This window comes from Aulonocara stuartgranti (assembly GCF_965226115.1).
Source record: "Aulonocara stuartgranti genome assembly, chromosome: 22".
NCBI lineage: Eukaryota > Metazoa > Chordata > Actinopteri > Cichliformes > Cichlidae > Aulonocara > Aulonocara stuartgranti.
In genome coordinates, this window is record NC_138957.1 from 11,777,272 (window position 1) to 11,797,623 (window position 20,352).

Sequence of the window (20,352 nt, forward strand, 5' to 3'; positions counted from 1 at the left end):
ATATGGATACCCTAAATTAAATGTCATTTCTATAATATGACTATAATTAGAATATATTTCAGTAAACAGGTAACAAAACAAAAGTTGTCAGTGTCCAAATAGATATGGACCTAACTGAAGGCTACTCTGAGTGCTCAAAGCACTTTATACAGCAGATCACATTAGGTCTGTTGCATTTTCTAAGTCTAGGATACCAAGCGATTCCACTTAATAAATAGATGCATAAATCCAGCTGCGGTTGTTGTTTAAGTCTCGGTTGAAAAGCTCAATCCTCTGGTTGTGCACAGAACTTCCCATTAAGCCAGAGCCTTCACCCCTGCTTGTTCTCATGTCCTCCCAAATGTGAGACTTCTCACGTAACCCCAGATATGCAGGGGTCTGCCAAATTGTCCAACAGCTGCAGTAAAGAGCGCTTTTACAGTCTCAGCTCTGATATCAAACATCAACACCCCGCTCCATGAAAAACAAACTTCCAACGAATCAGCTTGTGATTTGCATCTATATGTCATATGAAATTTGGATGAGGCACGGCATATACTCGCCAAGCAATTGCAGCTCTTCTGGATAGAACACCAGCCGAGTCCACTCCCCCTAGTGACTCTCTTAGACGCCATCTTTGAACCACTATATTTTTGGAATGCAGGTGTCCCATCAGCATCATTTCTCCAACAGTTGGATGTTCCGTTTTTATCTGAGAAACTATCTGATGATTTAAATATAATATTTAGATGTAAAATTTGTATTTTATATAGTATTTAGATTAAATATATTTTGAAATACAAAAAGTTTGAAATATAAAACGTTACAAATATTTTCGTAAATGTTGTAAAAAGTGACTCGAAAAATGTTTTCATAAGGTTTGGAGCTAAATGTGTAAAACTGTTGCCGCTAATTTCAGCATTTTCAGTTTACAAACGGCGCACCATAGGTAGGTAGGATGAGGGTAAGAAAAAGCTCTGAGACGCCCATGCTCCTGAGCATAAATTGTTTCTTTAAAAAAAGCAAAAAATGTCATTTTAGAAGTTCAGTCCAAAACTCTGAATTCTGATGGTGCTTATTGTAGAAGCTGCTCTATTTTTAGCGGAAATAGTTTTTAATACACGGAAATAATATGAAACTAAAGGCTGATTTTAGTCTCCATATGAAAGGGCGACCCTTTTGCCTCATTCAGTTTATTGGTGGATCTGCCTATCTGTCACGTAATGTTCTCTCTGATTAGTCGGACCCGGGCTGTTTGCCCGCCCCTGTAGGTGGAGCCTTCCTCTCTCCTCGTGCCACCCAGAAGCTTCCAGGCTGTTGTCCGGCACGCGCTGTGAAAATGATCGGCCAGCAGGTTTTAGTGCTCAGTGAGTATTCTTATTTTCCTCCAAAGCTTTTACAAAACCACCGACAACCGTACGCAGGCCGTTCGGAACTGCCTTCGATCCGCTAACAACCCAGAGACGCACAAAGCGGGGCGCGGCCGGCGTTAGCATGTTAGCCCGGTTAGCAGATGGATGATAGGCTAACTTAAGCTAACCCGTTACTCAGCATGAACACGGAGCTAGCAGGCTAACGGTTCCTTTGAGGCTAAAATCAGGCGTTCATGTGATGGAGTGAAGGTGGAATCCTCCACCTGTGTTAGTGTGAACTCACTTATTGATTATGTCATTAGGAACATGTCATTGTGTTTCTGATCATTGTGATTGATCCAGAGAGAAGAGTCATCATCAGTACTGATCGTTTTCTTTTTCAGGCGGAACCTCTGCCTATTGAAAACGGATCATCACTGTACGAATAAGAATAAAGAGTAACAGCACTGCGTGTATGCGGGCAGTAACTTCTGTGTGTGTTTGTGTCTCTGCAGACCAGAACGTGAAGAGGGAGTCTGGACGTAAAGTCCAGACCGGGAACATCAATGCAGCAAAGGTGCGTTTGTTCTACAAGGCTCTGCTCACTTCCTTCTGTGCCCTTTAGGTCACAAACTGAATAACCTGCTTTGTGATCCAGACGATGTGTTGGTGCTGTGCACAGCGGTCCCCGCACCACTGCTGACATATATCTTGCCTATCAAATTTGTTACCGTGGTAACTGACATGTCCAATCTGGCAGGTGCTCCAGCTGTTGGTTGTAGTCAGTCTTGGCCTGCTCCTCTTCTTGTAGGAGCTGGGCTGGGTAAAAAAAATAGAATCATGACCGGATTGGTCTCATAGCACAATGAGCTTCTTGATGAGCTTCACACTGTCCTTAAAGTTATTGGTTAGTTACTTAATAAGCAGCTGTGTCCAAGTGCACTCACAGAAGGCAAACAAACATTATGTTCTGTGTCTGAGCAAAAAACCTCAGGTCTGGCTAATTGAGGAAATCCACCAGTGACAGTAGCCTGGGTTAGCCAGGGCCTCCTCTGCTCCTCTACTCATGCTTTTAGCTTGGTTCTATGTAGAACCCATAGTACCTATGCAGTGTGTCCCCATCCTTTCACCCTGTCATAGCTTGGATAGAGTTTTTTGTTGTTTTTTTTTTAACTAAAATAAAAGCATTGTGTTTGGACAGCTGTTTAAACTGATTGTATACATTTCTAAGATTTAATCTCCTGAATATTTAATATTAGTAATTAATAGGATGAACGTGTTTATTTGTCACCGAGCAATTAATAGAATACTCAGTTACTAAAATAATGAATAGCTTTACCCAAGTGTTTATGATTATTTAGTCATTGAATTTATACATATATTTGCTCATAAATGAAGAAGAGTAAAATTTGAAGAAGATAAAAAAGGTGTTTAAATTTGTGTGCTTTGTTAGCTTTCTGTTTAGAAGCTGCAGAAAACATCTGCCAAAGGATGTGTAGTGCATTCACATGCGGTATTAAATTGTTTTTATATAAAACATTGTCCTAAATGCAAAAACAAATTGGTTAAAAATGCACTTATCAGTAAGGTAAATGTTACTGTCTGATGAAGATTTCTGACAGTCCTACACTATATCGTGGGGCGATCGTGGCTCAAGAGTTGGGAGTTCGCCTTGTAATCGGAAGGTTGCCGGTTCGAGCCCCGGCTTGGACAGCCTTGGTTGTTGTGTCCTTGGGCAAGACACTTCACCCGTTGCCTACTGGTGGTGGTCAGAGGGCCCGGTGGCGCCAGTGTCCGGCAGCCTCGCCTCTGTCAGTGCGCCCCAGGGTGGCTGTGGCTACAATGTAGCTTGCCATCACCAGTGTGTGAATGTGTGTGTGAATGGGTGGATGACTGGATATGTAAAGCGCTTTGGGGTCCTTAGGGACTAGTAAAGCGCTATATAAATACAGGCCATTTACCATATATGAATGTGTTAGTTGTGTGCGTGTGTGCGTACATAACAACCCTACAGACCAGCAGATAGGGCTGCTCAATTAATCGAATTTTAATCACGATTACAGCTTTCAGCCATGCCAAGCTCCTTCTGAAATGACTTGGGCTGTTCCAGGACCAGACACCAGATGCAAAGTGAGAGAAGGGCATTAGAATAATAAAATATATCCCCGCCATGTCTGAAATATCTTTCAACGATCATTAAAAATGACTGAGCCGATTATTAGCCCCTCCCTCGTTTATCCGCGACACCTTAAAGGCCGGTCCGTGAAAATATTGTCGGGCATAAACCGTCCGTGGCGCAAAAAAGGTTGGAGACCGCTGATCGAAAGCTCGGAAAGCTAAGCAGAAGTTATTTGGAGAGGAGAGTGACTGCCGTTGGCTGAAAAGAGAGGTAAAAAAAAAACTTCAGTGGTGTTGCACACTATTTTATATTATTTTTTTAAAGTCATTGGTAACCTTTTAAAGCCGGTCAGAGCAGCACGCTCCGTTTTGTGTAACTATTTTTAAATCCCTGTAGAACCGGAACCGTGTAAGCTAGTGCAATAAACCGGAGGAGTTGTACTTACATCTGATGCCATCAGCTTGTCCTCGGTCACGGTTTCCTTCCACATAAAGCTTTGCAAAAATTGCATAAAAAGCACTTGCAGCAACAAAAACATAATATTCCAGAAACACGCTTTGCCGATCCGATCAGCTGTTCGTAACGCTTCCCACAGTGAAACAGGCGTCAGCGCGAACTATCACATGTCCGCTATTTCCTGCTCAAAACCGGAAGTGATGTCATTTTCGCGGAAATTGTAGTTTTTTACTTGTAGGCCTTAAAAGCCTATACTGGTCATGTTTGACTTTTCTGAATAGTTTCTGTGATGCTTAGAACTCGAATTGCAGTGCTGGAAATAGTTTATTTTGATGCACCTGCTGTTTTCTTTGCAAATTTGCATCATAGGATTGTTTTTTCGTTTTTCCTGCAGTGTATATAAAAATTGGTGTATCTCCAAAATAAAACTATGAAGACACTCAAAATAAATTTCCTGTTGTTGTAAACTATTTTTTGCAACTTTTTTGTATTTAAAGTTTTGAGGGATAAACCTCTTAAATTTCTCCAAGTAGAAATATATGTAAAAAAAACAAAAACGATTTTCAATTTTTTTTTGTAGTTTATTGCACTTTTTTGCAATTAATGTAGTTACTATGGACTTAATGCATACATATTATTAAAATATGGGCTATAACAGTTGCATAGCAAATTAAAATGCTCCCACAAATGGCACTACAACATGTAAAAAAATAATATGAGCTCTGGCGGATTTGGTTCTATAGTAGGTCTTAAAGGGTTAAATAAATATCGTCAAATAATCGAGATCTCAATTTCAGTGAAAATAATCGTGATTATCATTTTTGCCATAATCGAGCAGCCCTACCAGCAGAGAGTTTGTGCAGAACGGGTCAAACTCAGATTTAGATTTTAGTGTGTTACACACAGCCTGTGCACACTGATGGCTTACCTAAGAAACACCTGCAGAGAGCAGTTTACAGTGCTGACAGTGACATAATCATGTTCACTGATTGGCTGATAGTTCAGTCTGAAACAATGTGTACACGGGTTTCATTCTGCTAACAGCGTCAGACACTAACGGGGAGCTGTGTGTTTCCTCTGAATGCCGGACTGGCTGTGGCACAGAAAGCAAAAAGGTGATGCTCAGAGACTGAGTCGGCACATAACTAGACCGGTTCAGGCTGGTCCAGGTGCTGCTCAAGGACCAGGAGTACCATCACAAACATCTCAGCAAAGAGCCAGCTCCTGTGTGCTCCATTATTGACCATTGTCACACACACACAACCTGCTGAAGCTCCAGCTTTTATTGACTTTTAGTTATCCTGGCAGAATATTGGCATTCTGGTCTCTCAGTGCTCTACATAGATTCACTGCAGGAGGATAAATGAACTCAAATTGTGTGTGACAGATAAAATCTGATCATATTAACACAGACCAGTGTGATCAGCATGACTAAATAATAATCAATAAGCAGTTGTACACCTGGCTCTTTGAAACATGTTACAGATGACATGCTAACTCTGAGATCCCCAGTGGGTCGTGAGCACAGACTCACCATAACCTTACAGGTGATAGGAACTATTGATCTGACCCGCTGGGATTGATTGAGTGATCGATTGACCCCTTGATCTCTTTGTGCGTTTCAGACCATCGCTGATGTCATCAGGACCTGCCTTGGCCCAAGGGCCATGATGAAGGTCAGACCCTCTGCACATGCACAGCAAGAGAAGTGTTGTCGGCATGCTAATATGCTAACATGTGCCCCTGTGTGTGTTTGTGTATATGTAGATGCTGCTTGATCCCACTGGAGGAATCGTGATGACCAATGATGGAAATGCCATCCTCAGAGAGGTCAGTCACTCACACGCTCACACTCATTCAACATCTAATCAGACGTGTGATTCCTCACCTGCTGCATTTCCTTGGCAACAGATCCAGGTACAGCACCCAGCAGCGAAGTCGATGATTGAAATCAGCCGTACACAGGATGAGGAGGTGGGAGATGGAACCACCTCGGTCATCATACTGGGTGAGGAAGAGGACGAGAAACGTGGCACACAATCACACGATCTCTCAGTTGATCTAAAACCTGTCTTTGTCTCTCTCTCCCCCCTCTCTCTCCCTGTCACCTGTGTGACCTTCAGCCGGTGAGATGCTGGCAGTGGCTGAGCAGTTTCTGGAGCAGCAGATGCATCCGACTGTGATCATCAGTGCTTACCGCCGGGCGCTGGAGGACATGTTGGACACCCTGAAGGAGATCAGGTAACAGCTGTTCCAGCTGCGATGAAGTTGCCATGTCCTATGCTATGTGTAACTTTGCCCCCTCCCCTCCTAGCACCCCTGTGGACACGTCAGACCGCTCCATGATGCTGAAGATTGTCCACTCAGCCATTAACACCAAAGCTCTGAGCCGCTGGTCTGAGCTGGCCTGTAACATTGCGCTGGACGCCGTGCGCACTGTGGAACTGGAGGAGAGCGGTCGCAAAGAGATTGACATCAAGAAGTACGCCAAGGTGGAGAAGGTACGAATCACTGTGGGCCAGTCGCTTTAAACTAGGGTTGGCTCGCCTGCCTTCAGGTTGTTTGTTAATAAAGTTTTATCTGTCCCGTTTCCAATGATGGTGTGCTGCATACAGGTTCCTGGTGGAATCATCGAGGACTCATGCGTGCTGAGAGGAGTCATGATCAACAAAGATGTGACGCACCCAAGGATGAAGAGGATGATCAAGAACCCACGAATTGTCTTGCTCGATTGCTCGCTTGAGTACAAGAAAGGAGAGAGTCAGGTGATATACACACACACACACACACACACACACACACACACACACACACACACACACACACACACACACAGACAGACAGAGGTAGTTACACTTGTTTGCGTGTGTGTGTTACTTGTGTTAATGTTTGTCTGTGGCTCCGCCCCCTGCAGACAGATATCGAGATCAGTAAGGAGGAAGACTTTGCCCGGATCCTGCAGATGGAGGAAGAGTACATCCAGCAACTCTGTGAGGACATCATCCGCCTCAAACCAGACTTGCTCTTCACCGAGAAGGGGATCTCAGGTACATGTCAGCTGCAGCTCAGCAGAGAGAGTGGAGCTGGTGCAGAGCACCAAGATGGTGAACAAACGTGAAGGGAAAGTCCTCTGAGGTCAATGCCTGAAACAAAATAACAGCGTAGCATTTACTTCCCGTTTCCTGTCAGATCTCGCTCAACATTACCTGGTGAAAGCTAACATCACCGCCATCCGTCGCGTCAGGAAGACTGACAATAACCGCATTGCGAGGTACGCAGCAGCCAATCAGCGTTCTGCTCCTCAGACAGGAAGTTTTAGCGAGCTGTAAATAACTGTTTCTCTCTCAGGGCGTGCGGCGCCCGGATTGTGAGTCGGACGGACGAGCTGCGTGAGGAGGACATGGGCGTTGGAGCTGGGCTGTTTGAGGTGAAGAAGATCGGAGATGAGTACTTTACCTTCATCACTGAGTGCAAAGACCCCAAAGCCTGCACCATCTTGCTGAGGGGGGCAAGCAAGGAGATCTTGGCGGTGAGCGGTGGTCGATCAATCAATCAGTCAGTGAGGTGATTGGTAAATCCAAGGATTGGTTAACACTGTCTCTGTCCACAGGAAGTGGAGAGGAACCTGCAGGACGCCATGCAGGTGTGCCGTAATGTGTTGCTCGACCCCTTCCTGTTGCCAGGCGGTGGCGCAGTGGAGATGGCGGTGTCGAAGCACCTGACGGAGCGTTCCCGTGCTCTCACCGGTGTCGAACAGTGGCCATACCGTGCTGTAGCTCAGGCGCTCGAGGTTATCCCCCGAACATTGATCCAGAACTGTGGTGCCTCCACCATCCGCGTTCTGACATCACTGAGGGTAAGCAAATGAGGTAACAGCAATAAAACTTTATTTAACGTGTGTGTTGTTGAGAAGTCAGTTGTTTGTATTTGTGTGTGTGTGTTCAGGCCAAACACACTCAGGATAACAGTGTGTGTTGGGGTGTGGACGGTGAGAGTGGCTGTCTGTCCGACATGTCAGCTCTTGGGATCTGGGAGCCATTCGCTGTCAAAGCTCAGACCTACAAGACCGCCGTCGAGGTCAGAACTTCCCACACAGCAGTACATCCTGATGTGTGATTGATATCAATGATTACTGATCAGTAGTGTGATTGATACTGATGATACTGCTGTGTTTGTAGACGGCCATCTTGTTGCTGCGTATTGATGACATCGTCTCTGGTCACAAGAAGAAGAACAAAGAGGAGCAGATGGGAGGACAGGGAGCTGAGTAGACCCACATCTGTCCGCATCACTCTAGATCCACGTCAGTCTCTCTTCCTCTGTGTGTGTGCGTGTGTGTGTTTGTGTGTATGGATGGGGACTAGTTGACTCAGTGAACTGTAACAACAGTTAATAAAGTTACCTTTGAAACCTGCGTGATGTACTTTTATGTTTTTTATGAGATTGTAAACCTGGTTTAGGTTTATTTTTCATTCTGCCAACAAAGAAGCTTACAATTATCTCTGTCTTTACATGCTTAGCTGTCGAATCGGTATTTATTATACAAGAGAACTTTTAACATAAGCTAGCCTGCCATACATCCAGGGACTGAGAAACACAAAAAGGCACCGTGGCTGAGATTTGACGAGGCTAGGAAGGAAAGCTTAATTACATGGAAGGCAATAAGGAATAGGAATGAATAAAGTTAATTCAGATATGGGCTGATAGTTGAAGTTGAAACAAACACACAGAAGACTTCTGCATCAAACTTTTTTACTCCCATCTCCATTAACTTTTTCAAAGACTGTTTTGTAATGCGTTCTGTCTTTCAGTTAAAAACTTATATTTCATTTATTTCTTTTAAAACAAGAGGACGTAAGGACTCCATTAAGTGGAAGGCTGTTTTTCTGTTTGTTAAGGACCAACAAAAAAAGCTTGTGTGTGACAAGGCAGATAAAGATGGACATTTGGTTCCCTGTGTTTTGAATATTTTTAACATCCATTCTAATTAACATTTATTTATGGGTACAACAATGAACAAAAACATATTTTTTTGCATCAGACATCAATTGTAATAAGGGAACTGTAGACAGAATTCACCACTGACTATGCGATGATACGAGGTGATTTTTAATTAGCTTGTAATGAGATTTTATTAACAACAAACATATCTAAAAGGTGCAGAATGGGGTTTAAATGGTTTGCCTGGCATAAATCTAAACCTAGTTGGATGAATCTACTCTCTGTTCTCAAATCTATAGTTCTTGGATAGGTGACTAAGGTGCTGCCACGTCCATTTCTAAATTGACTGAAGTTGTCGCCGCACTCTGAGTGAAATGCCTTCATCCAACATCAATCTCGTGGTCACATCAACTCCTTCAATGCATGGCATGCATTTCTCCAGCTGTGTTGTCTTTCAGAGCTGAAATCCAAGCTGAAGCTCCTCCTGTCAAAGGTGGGAGTTTGGCAATTAGTCCTTTCGTGTTGCAGTGGCTAAAAGGATTATACACAAGCTGGCCAGTGGGTGCAGTTCCCAATGGCATCTGTATTTTGGGAAGAAAGCTCCAAGCTTGTTGTTCAATCTGTGTCTGAGATCTTGTATAATATTTTCATGGTAAGGCAGCTCCCTCCTCTTCATCCTCTTCTGATGATAGAGATTCAGAATAACAGTACTCTCTTTCAGAGTCCTCTCTCAATCAGCAGTTTTGTCCTCGTTTAGAAGTTTTCCTTTCAAGGTTCCAGGAAATCTCCCATTCACTTACATTCCCACAGACCTAAGGTGATTCTTCTTCTTGCTTCTTCTATCTTTTCTGGTTTGTTTTGAAATCTCATGTTGCTTTAGCCAGTTGTACATTTTTTTCTTTTTCTGGGATTCTTTGTTGCCTCAATGTAGTTGCTCAAAAGTTGTACCTTGATATGGTGGAGGTGAGTTTGCCGACAAAGATGGATATAAAAGTGGAGTCATAGGTGCAGCCTCTGCAGCTGCTGGTCTAGTCTCAGTTGCTTTGAGATTCTGGCTTTGTGTTGCAAAATTCTGCCTCTTCCCTTTAATGTTTCCATTGTCTGTACACAGTTTGATTCTTAAACAAAATAAAGAATAAAGAAAGCACTCTGCACCCAGATTGGACTTTCTTATGTATGATTGTGCTCTATGTTCAAATAAAGAAAGTTTGAAAAGAGGGGGGGTTAGCAAACATGTTCATTAAATTATGAAACAGCAAAATGGCGTAAGTTACAATGATCTGATGCAGAAGTATAATTCATATATAAAAAGTGAACCACGGTCGTAGTGCAGAAAACCCGGGGTTAACTCTGCAGTATAAGCCTTTGGTCAGTTTCACAGAGCTGAAACTCTGACTGAAACAAAAAAGCCGGAGTTTCGACTCAGGATCGACAAACTTAAAGCTGTGAGATAAACCTGCTGCCTGCGCAGTTCAGCCCATGACTGGGTTAGTCTGAGCTCAGCTCTGGTTGGCTGATCTCTTTCTGACACTACGAGCAGCCAGGTCAGCTGACTTCAGGGAACCAGCGGATCATGTGATCAAAGACCGAGCAGAGACGATGGCAGCGGGGAGCGCGTGGAGTGGCGGACTGTACGTGGTTCTCGTGCTGTGGATCGTCACTGTAACGTGCTCCGCGGAGCCCGGACGCAGACAGGTGAGTTCACAGGTGAAGCCGGAACCGGCTCCGAACCGGCTGAGAGCGTGAGGGCCAGAAGGGGAAGCCGGAAGTGACGGAGGCTTGTTTGGTAGCTGCTCAGCTCAGCTGAGGGCTATAGACCCGGGATTAAGGTTGTATCGTGTGATCGATTAGCTGTTTCCCGATTGTTTTGAATAGAGTCGTAAAGAGGCGCAGCGGGTAGAACCGCATGTGGTCCTCCAATCAGAGAGCAGTTGGAATCCTTTCAGTAACTGAGACATCTATCAGTCTTGATGCATGCTCAATCATCAAGGTAAATAAATCTCAGAAAGTTTGATTTTGTTCATCTGGACGTTTTCAGTGGGAGAAACGTTTCGTCACTCATCCAAGTGACTTCTTCAGTCTCAGCTGTCTGCAGGTTTCCCCAACCTTAAACAGTACATTTGCATAATGACTGAAACTAGCACCAGTGGCAAGTCATGGGCTGTGAGGTCAGTTCCTTGGTTTTTAATCTCATGACCATTGATCAACAACAACTGCTCAAAGCCCACTGATCAAAAGCCATTGATAAATGGGATCAAGCTAGGAAGGCACCTAAAGAAAGCTCCAGCGGATCCAGTAGAGAAGGACAACCATTGCCTAAGTGAAATCCCATAGTGATCCTGTATGTGTCAGGAGTATTAAACAGTTGAGGCGCACTTGTTTCTTAAGGCTGTGTCTTTGTGTAGTTTATGTGAAAAGGGAAAGGCCATCTCTGAATCCAAGAGGGGGGCTAAGGGTACATCTTTTGCCATCTTACAATGCAGTGATTGCAGCCATTCCCCAACTCTTTGTGAGTGGTACTCATGGTCCCTTTGATAAGTGTCCACTGATCAGTGGTTGCTGATTAATGGTCATGAGAATTTACATATTAATGATCAGGGAACTGACCTCCCAGCCCATTGTTCTTTCAGTGGGCTAGTTTCAGTCATTATGCAAATGTACTGTTTGTAAGATTGGCGAAACCTGCAGACAGCTGAGACTGAAGAAGTCACTTGGATGAGTGACGAAACGTTTCTCCCACTGAAATGCCACGTCCAGATAAACAGAATCAACTTTTAGGGAGACACCTATCAGGTTTTTCTTTTCTTAATGAAACTTCCTTAACTGCTTGTCCTACAGTTAAAATAATTTTAAATGTACTCATAATCATCTCACGGACGTAACACGTACAGCTACTTTCACTGCCACTGATATTTATTCTTTTTTTCCTTTTTCTGAGTTAACTTCAGTAATTACTTTTTCCAAACCACCAACATGTCTTTTAGACCCCATTCCTACATGATTGCTTCTATCATTAATTAATGTTTCAATTTTAAATATAATCAGCAAACCACAGGCCTTCAAGCTGGCAGTAGGTACACCATTACTTAAAAAGCCATCTTTCGACCCGCTGTGTTAGCTAATTACAGGCCATTTTCCAACCTTCCTTTTATCTCCAAAATGTTTTAAACAGTAGTTGTAGTTTCAGTCAGATTTCAGGGCTTATCACAGTAAAGAAGTGGCAAAGGTTACAATCTTTGTGTCTTATTGCCTCTGACAGTGGACTCATTCTGTGCCTTTCCTGCTAGGCCTCAGTCCTTTATTCAATATTGTTGACAATAATATTTTATTACAGTGATTAGCGCATGCTGTAGGTGTTAATATACATTTTTAACATTATGCAGATGACACCCAACTTTATCTATCCATGAAGGCAGATAACCAATTAATTATACTGCAGGAATATCTAAAAGACATAGAGACCTGGATGATCTCTAATTTACGTTACTGTACAGTAACGCCACTGTTTTGCACATGTCTCACTCTGTATATTTTATTTTATATATTTTATTTATTGTTTACTCTATTTAATTTGTAAAATATGTACACACACACACACACACACACACACGTAGAAAAATATTTAGTATACACATCCAGAAATGCATATACTATTATATATTGTACATATATTTATTAGTTTCAGATGTAGCCATTCTTGTATTTTGCTTGTTTACATTATTGTATTTTGCACAACTCTGTTGCTTGTGAAGCTCGCACACAAGAATTTCACTCACATGTGCTGTACCAATGTACCTGCACATGTGATGTGACAATAAAAGTGATTTGATTTGATTTGATTTTCTGCTTGTAAATTCAGATAAAACTGAGGTTATTGCACTTGGCCCTGAAAATCTGAAAACATGGTATCTAACCAGATGACTACTCTGGATGCCATTACCTTGGCCTCCAGTAACGCTGTGAGGAACCTTGGAGTCATTTTTGGCCAGGACATGTTCTTTAATGCACATATTAAACAAATATGTATAAATACTTTCTGATTTGTGCAATATCTCTAAAATCAGAAATACCATGTCTCAGAGATGCTGAAAAACTTGTTCATGCATTTATTACTTCTGGGCTAGACTACTGTAATTCGTTATTCTCAAGATGTCCTAAAAACTCCCAGAAAAACCTTCAGTTGATCCAAAATGCTGCAGTAAGAGTGCTGACCGAGACTAGAAAGAGAGCATATTTCTTCTATATTGGCTTCCCTTCACTGGCTCCCTGTTAAATCCAGAATTGAATTGAAAATCCTGCTCCTCACATGCTACACGGTCTTGAATAATAAGGACTCTTCTTAATGACCTTATAGTACCATGTCATCCTACAGACTGTGGCTTACTTGTGCTTCCTAGATTATTTACAAGTAGAATGGGAGGCGGAGCTTTCAGCCATTAATGCGTGGATCTACCTACTATTAACATTGAATATAAATTCTAAAACTGAATATATTGCATAGTGTAACCCCCCTCCACCATTAAAAAATGGTTCAGTCCATAGCGCGGACTGGCTTTATTTCTTGTTTTCAGTAGCAACCGATGGCCATAATTGTGCTAGATCACATTTTGAATCAACACCATGGGCATTTTTAGATTTTAACACAGGTGGTTTGACTGTTACACTCTGGAAATGGAACGAAGGTGAGTGGTATTAACCCTCTGGGGTCAACGGACATGCAAATCCAAATCACATGACCGATTTCAGATGACATGGCAGCAAAGAATGATGAGTATCCATTTCAACTTGTGTTGAAACTTCGGACTTCAAACTATATAGCAGTAATAAACCAGAGTTATGATAAAAGAATATATTCTGTGTATATATACACAATGCTCTTTACTGAATACTATCATCATGTTCAGTGTGCGAATAAAACGGTAAAAAATGTCTAAGCACAGTGCAAAAAAGAAAACCCTTTCCTATTGGTCGAAAAATGTACCACGTCGACCATAAAAAAAAATTATATGGCACCACGTGGGGTTTAGTTGTTTAGGAAGAGGGGAGTGACGGAGGTGAGAGAGCGAGCGAAAGAGAAATAATAATAATAATAATAATAATAATAATAATAATGGATTGGATTTATACAGCGCTTTTCAAGGCACCCAAAGCGCGTTACAATTCCACTATTCATTCACTCTCACATTCACACACTGGTGGAGGCAGCTACCGTTGTAGCCACAGCTGCCCTGGGACAGGCTGCCATATCGCGCCATCGGATACTGAATTTGAGATGTGAGAGATTTCTAAGATGTGGCATATTTGGAGTGTGTAGTTAATGTGTTGTGTTGACTAGTGTAGTTGGTTGTTTTGTTTTGTGTGTTAAAACAATGAAGGCACTAACAAACAAGTTTTTGGAGCGGCACAAATAAAACAGTGATGCGGACGCTGAGGATCCTGCACAGTATCTTAGCTGTTCCTAGGACTGCGCTCTTCTGGACAGATATCTCGGATGTCGTTCCTGGGATCTGCTGGATCCCCTAGTCTAGCTTGGGAGTCAATGCACCTAGTTCTCCGATTACCACCGGGATGACTGTTAACTTCACCGTCCACATCTTCTCGAGCTCTTCTCTGAGCCCTTGGTACTCCTGCAGCTTCTCATGTTCCTTCTCCCTTATGTTGCTTTCATTCGGTATCGCTACATCTATCACTATGGCCGTTTTCTTCAGTTTGTCTACCACCACTATGTCTGGTTGGGGAGCCACCACCATTTTGTCTGTCTGTATCTGGAAGTGCCACAGGATCTTACCTCGGCCTTTCTCCAGCACCCCAGGGGGTGTCTCCCATTTTGAGCTCGGAACTTCCAGGCCATAATCGGCACAGATGTTTATCTCATCAAAATTACAATTTCTTTTTTACACTTAAATGAAATAATCAAAAACAAAATAAATTGGGCCTTCCATGGTTTTATCCCATAGTGATTTTTTTTTTTTTTATATCTTTTGCTGTTTGCATAATTTAATGAACATTTTTGCTAAAAAAAAAAAAGCCCTTTTTTGTACTCAGTACTATTCAATAAAGGGAAAAAAATATTCAGCAAGATGAGACCAATGGCTGTAGAAAAGATGAAATGCTCTGAGTAGGTTTGCTTCTTCTGTCTTGCAGATTTCAATGCAGTTATACCCCAGCTCACATTCAACCCCTCAAGCTGGTGACCTGCTGCATGTGAGAGCCGTGGGAGACGATGACACGCTGCATTTCCTGTTCTGTAGCCAGGGGGCGCCAACGCTGCTGCTCATCCACACCAACTCAACTTCTTCTGAAGTGCAGGTATGGACAGGAAGTCGGTAAACTCAGTGTGATGTCATGTTTCAGAAAGGGCGTAAACAATCAAGTGAAACCGAGTGCGAACGGCCAGCTTTGTGAGAATAAAAAATATACTTCTGATAAAATGAAAAAATGGATGAAAAGCCTCAGCCTACTGAGAGGGTGATTTTTATTTATTTATTTAATTTATTTATTTTAATCTTAAGAGCTGCATTGATTTTAATCAATCTGTCCCTGACAAACACTGTTCACTTAATAATAATGATTAAAAGATGATGGAAGATCTGCTCTACCTCCTGAGCTAGAGGATCTACTGATTGGAAGGTTGGTTGTTCGATCCCTGGCTGCTCCAGTCTAATTGCTAAATATCCTTGGGAAAGACCCCAAGTTGGTTCTGATGTGTTCATTGGAGTGTGAATAATAGATAGAAAGCACTTACGCATGTATGAATAGGTATTTACCAAATAATAATTAGGCCCAAATTCCAAATTATAGACGAACTGAGATCCACATCGTGGGTGGGGCTCATAGTCAGAGCATACAAACTGTACAGGTAATCAGTTCTGAACCTGGGAACATGAGCCTGTCCTGCATTATCCAGTGTGCTTCAGACTCAGTGTCCTTTTTGGTCCTGCTGCCCACACACTGAGCCACAGTTAACAAGCCGATAACATCAGTGTGCCTTTTATTCCTCTCACTTATCAGGCATTTGTACGTTTCATTAGCAGACCCTAGGATTTCCTTTTTACTGAGACTTTTTACTTTTTAATGTGAAAGTATATCAGGAGAACTCAGCTGAGAGGGCACAGAGACTTCTTGGGAACCCCAGGGTCTGTCCATAAGCCTGTCATTGGCGGGGCTGTGGGGCTATGGGCTCACAGCTGGAGGATAAATGTTGCCGAAAGAAGGGGCTAAACACTTGAGCCCAACCTTTTAAAATAAAATAAAAGTAATTAAATTAAAAATTAAAATAAATAAATAGTTTAAGTAATTTCTGTTGTTTGTAACATTCTTGACACCCTAATGTTGATATATGTGTGACAGTCACATGACTGTTCATAATATTCTGACCTTGGGTGTGCTTTGTGTCCCAGGTGAACTGGCCTGAGTTTGTGGCTCGCAACACCAGCGGCAGCCTGAAAGTGGAGCCAGAGAGCAGCTTGATGTACAGCAGTGCTGTCGTCTTCAGCCGGGTCAGAACAAGCTCAGTCCACCTTAAATCTTTAGGGTATGTCTGGATACATCTAACCTTAAACTTTTTTTTTCTCTCAGCTGTTGGAGTATGACGATGTGAACGACACGGCTGAGCCGACCTCTGACCTCTTCCCTCCATACGACCTGCAGAACTTCACCTGGAACCCCATCAACCTGTCCGAACCCATGGCGCTTCTCTGTGGCACCGATGCCTCCTTCACCAATGGCTCGCTCTGCCTTCAGGTCTGTTGCCGAGCACAGTGAAATCAGTATTCAAAAATGATCGATACGCTGACAGTCATTATTTTTATTTCAGCTGTCGGTTTTTGACTCTGAGGGGCGGGGAGAGGCATGGCCGCACCTCCTGCACTCTGTTAACTCTTCCCAGTTGGAGGTGTGGTTGGATGGCATACCGGCCCGAGCCACTCAGTCCAGGTTCCTGTTGGAGATGCATGCAGTAGGGGAAGCTTATCCTTTAAGCACAGTCGACGTTTACCAATCAATCGACGATGAGTATACGCCATCGATATTCAAGGTAGCTTTGTGCTGTGCGTTATGTTCTTCTTCTTGTTCTGACATCATTTTATTTTCTTCTTGGAGGAAATCATCCTCATCAAAAGACTTATCCCTAAACCAATGAATGATAAGGACCCTTTAAATATCATGTTAAATTCAATAAATGTACCACCCAAAATGAGAAATCTGGCCCATCATTAACTACATTTATTTTTTATTATGAATTAATGTGGTCTGAATTGAGTATGGTGTGCTGTTTGACGACAGACCCAGTCAGTGATTAGACATAAACTCAGCGGGACATCCAGTGTGACGACCTACTCGACCAATAACCTGCCACAACCCTGGATGTGTGCACACAACCCTGCGCACACATCCAGGGTTGTGTGCGCAGATGGACTCCTTTAGTCTCGGGGGCTGGTTTGGAGGTTTGCTCCACCTTGTTTTAAGCTTCCCTGCAGAAGAAAAGAGTGCTCTATCCTGCTGAAATGCTGCTGAAAATGGGTTTTCTCTTGTTGGCCAAACACAGATTGGATCTTTGAATATTTTCTCACATCAAATGAGGTTTTGATGTTGAGTCACAGAAATATATTTCGATAGATTTTTTTTACTGTAGACAGTGGCCCTGTTGGTGTGGGCGGGAGTATGACTTAGATTTTTCTTCCATATGTTTCTGGTCCTGCTCATTCTGTCTACAATGTAGTTTGAGTAAAGTTTGACTGAATGTCCTGTATTGACCTCTGACCCCTCAGGTTTCTCAATGGGTGTCATCAGTGAATGGCAGTTCTGATGTTCTGGGTTATGCACTGTGGAAGCCAGTGGCGTACCGTCAGGCACGGCCGGCTATGGAAGATGCCACGCCATGCCGTCACTCGGTGCCGCGGGCTCAGAGTGGGTCGATGGTGACGGCTTCGTCCGGTCTGATCCGAGGCTTCTTCTCAGATCCAAAGAGCATGGCACTGAATGTGAGCTTTGGCCTGGCGGGGGAACCATTCTACAACGTCACACGCTTCCTCAGCTGGTAGGCTTGTTGTTATTTCTTTGTTGTTTCATCTCTTACTCTCAGCCGATCAGCTCTCATCTCCTCCTTACTCCTCCAGGACACTGCTGGTGGGTGTTGGGTCACCGCCTGTTGACTCCTTCTCTCCTCTGGTTGTTGCCATCATGGCAGTTGGTCTGGGAATTCCCATGATCATCCTGCTGGTTGGTGGAATCTGGCTCTGCATCCGTAAAAGCAAGGGAGCATCCTCAGCCTCCTACGAGCCAATCAACTAATCATTTCACTGCGTTGCCAGAGACAGTTTTAATGTTTTAGAAACAGATGACGTCACAGTGACATTCCAGCCAGTCAGCACACAGCAGAATCCGTGTACCCATTTGTGTTTTTAAAGACAGTCAATGTGTTTGATTGGTGATTGGATAAGATCTTACTCTGTCCTCATCGATTTCTTCCTGAATCAAACCTCCAGGCTCACCACTTGGCAGCCATCTTGAAAAACCTGTGGGCTCTTATGCTCATGGTTATTCTGAAGCTTTCTTTTACTTTTTCAGTAGGTCATATAAAATACAATGTTTATAAATAAAATATCCTTTTTCTGAACCCTCAGTCATTGTTACTGAACCCTGACAGGTTCGTGTCCCTTTCTGATGATGTCATATTCTTACTCTAAAGGGTTCATTTAAAGCAGCTGCTCACAGATGAAGAGTCTGCCACCTTGGGGCCAGTCTTTGACTTTCAGATTAAAAGATGTACGATTAAAATTTTTACTTTGAAACTAAGAAGCAAAGTTAAGTTGATTGTTAATAAAATATATCAGAATTGCCTGATTCAGTTTCTTTCTTCATCAGATGTCAGCTGACATGTCACTGGTGTTTTTTAATAATTAAAAAAAAAAACTTTCATATTACAGGATGTCTCACCTGGATTTGTTTGACACCTAGTTGTAATAAGAAGTAAGTTTTTTTTTCAGATGGTTTCTCTAATCTAACATCATCAGTCAGGACAGGAGGTCACATGAAATTGGTTATCAGCTTAATAAATCAACCCAGGATTTATTAGTCTGGCTACAGCACATTCATATGAATGGGCTGGTGTTGGCAGCACGTTGTAGAGACATGCACAGGTGTGCTGAGAACAGAGCAGCTGATTTTACTCAGAAACATAATTATAACAGTCCCCTCAAGGTGCTTCATATTGTAAGGTAAAGACCCTTTGATAAAATAGAGAAAACCTAAACAATCAGATGATCCTTGAGCAAGCACTTGGTGTGGCGGTGGAAAGGAAAAACTCTTTTAACAGGAAGAAATTTTCAGCAGAAACCGGCTCAGGGAGGAGCGGCCATCTGCTGGATTCTTCCACAGAAGAAGCTGAACTATGGACACGCACACACATACACTTACACTGATAAGCACTCACTCATCCCCCCTCCCTTTCCAACGCCTTCGATGCTTGTTGCCCCCTGGGAACACGAGGCGGGTCTGGGCCCGCGCTGGAAACGGCGCCGTTGCAGGATGGCTGCTGTGTTGCCTGGGGTTACTCCTCATCTCCTACCCATCCCTGTGGCTTGTCATGTCTTCCACAATGTTGTGCTGTGGACATTCATGTGCTTTTTTGTGCAGAGGAGGGGGGGGGTTCCCATTTCACTGCAGGGCAACCTGCTTGTGACAAATAAAGCTTTCATTCATTCATTCATTCATTCATTCAAAGCTTTGTTTCCCATTCTACTTTTTAAATGTCCATTTGCGGTGGCTGTAGCTCAGGTGGTGGAAGGTTGGTGGTTTGATTACAATCTGCATGCCAAATATCTTCAAATTCAAATTTTATTTGTCACACACACACAACCATACACAGTAAGACATGAGGTGAAATGCTTGTAGCTGTGCAATGCAATGCCCGACCATTAAATGACAGTGGTTTTACAGTATTTACAATACACAGGTTATACAAAATTGACAGATTTAACTTAGAAATTTACAGTAAAAAAATGTGCAAATAGCAGAAAGAGATTATAAATTATAGGAAGTGTGCATGAAGAAAAACCAGAGTGCGTGTGGTGATGTGTGTGAGAGTCCAGTCTTATAGTGATGTAATGTGTGTGGGGAGAGTCCAGTCCTACACCTGGTTCAGGGCCCGAATCGAATAGCCTGGGGGAAGAAGCTCCTCCTCATTCTCTCTGTTTTGGCCTTAAAGGAGCGGAAGCGCTTCCCAGACCTCAACAGTGAGAAGAGTCCATTGTTGGGATGGGAGATCTTGATGAGAGGATCTTGTTGCTCCCTGAAGCATCCATCTGAGGATGAATGAGTGAACATTTGAAAGCACTTAAAAACAGCATTAAAAAGTGCTTGGGTGAATGAGGCAAGTTGGGTAAAGCACTTGGTGTGCTCAGGTACAGTAGACAAGTCCCATATAAGAACCTGTACATCAGGGGCGGAGCGTGGGGGTGGCTTACTGGGCTTAAGCCCGGGTTGTTTTGTCAGAAGCCCGGGGTC

At 43.0% G+C, this 20,352-nt stretch overlaps 2 protein-coding genes across 2 annotated transcripts; both read left to right on the forward strand.

Annotated features, from left to right (window-relative positions):
- The first annotated feature begins 1,284 nt into the window (after positions 1-1,284).
- Positions 1,285-8,320, forward strand: cct3 (chaperonin containing TCP1, subunit 3 (gamma)). The gene is made up of 14 exons (XM_082521390.1): positions 1,285-1,346; positions 1,847-1,908; positions 5,532-5,582; positions 5,674-5,736; positions 5,818-5,914; positions 6,030-6,147; positions 6,221-6,407; positions 6,522-6,671; positions 6,821-6,953; positions 7,096-7,177; positions 7,255-7,435; positions 7,517-7,762; positions 7,852-7,983; positions 8,085-8,320. The coding sequence occupies exons 1-14, from the start codon at positions 1,319-1,321 to the stop codon at positions 8,175-8,177; spliced, it is 1,623 nt and encodes a 540-aa protein (XP_082377516.1). The 5' UTR covers positions 1,285-1,318; the 3' UTR covers positions 8,178-8,320.
- A 2,068-nt stretch (positions 8,321-10,388) lies between these two features.
- On the forward strand, positions 10,389-18,690 carry glmp (glycosylated lysosomal membrane protein). The gene is made up of 7 exons (XM_082522693.1): positions 10,389-10,542; positions 14,992-15,156; positions 16,248-16,346; positions 16,426-16,590; positions 16,664-16,882; positions 17,616-17,884; positions 17,964-18,690. The coding sequence occupies exons 1-7, from the start codon at positions 10,447-10,449 to the stop codon at positions 18,136-18,138; spliced, it is 1,188 nt and encodes a 395-aa protein (XP_082378819.1). The 5' UTR covers positions 10,389-10,446; the 3' UTR covers positions 18,139-18,690.
- Positions 18,691-20,352: the final 1,662 nt, after the last annotated feature.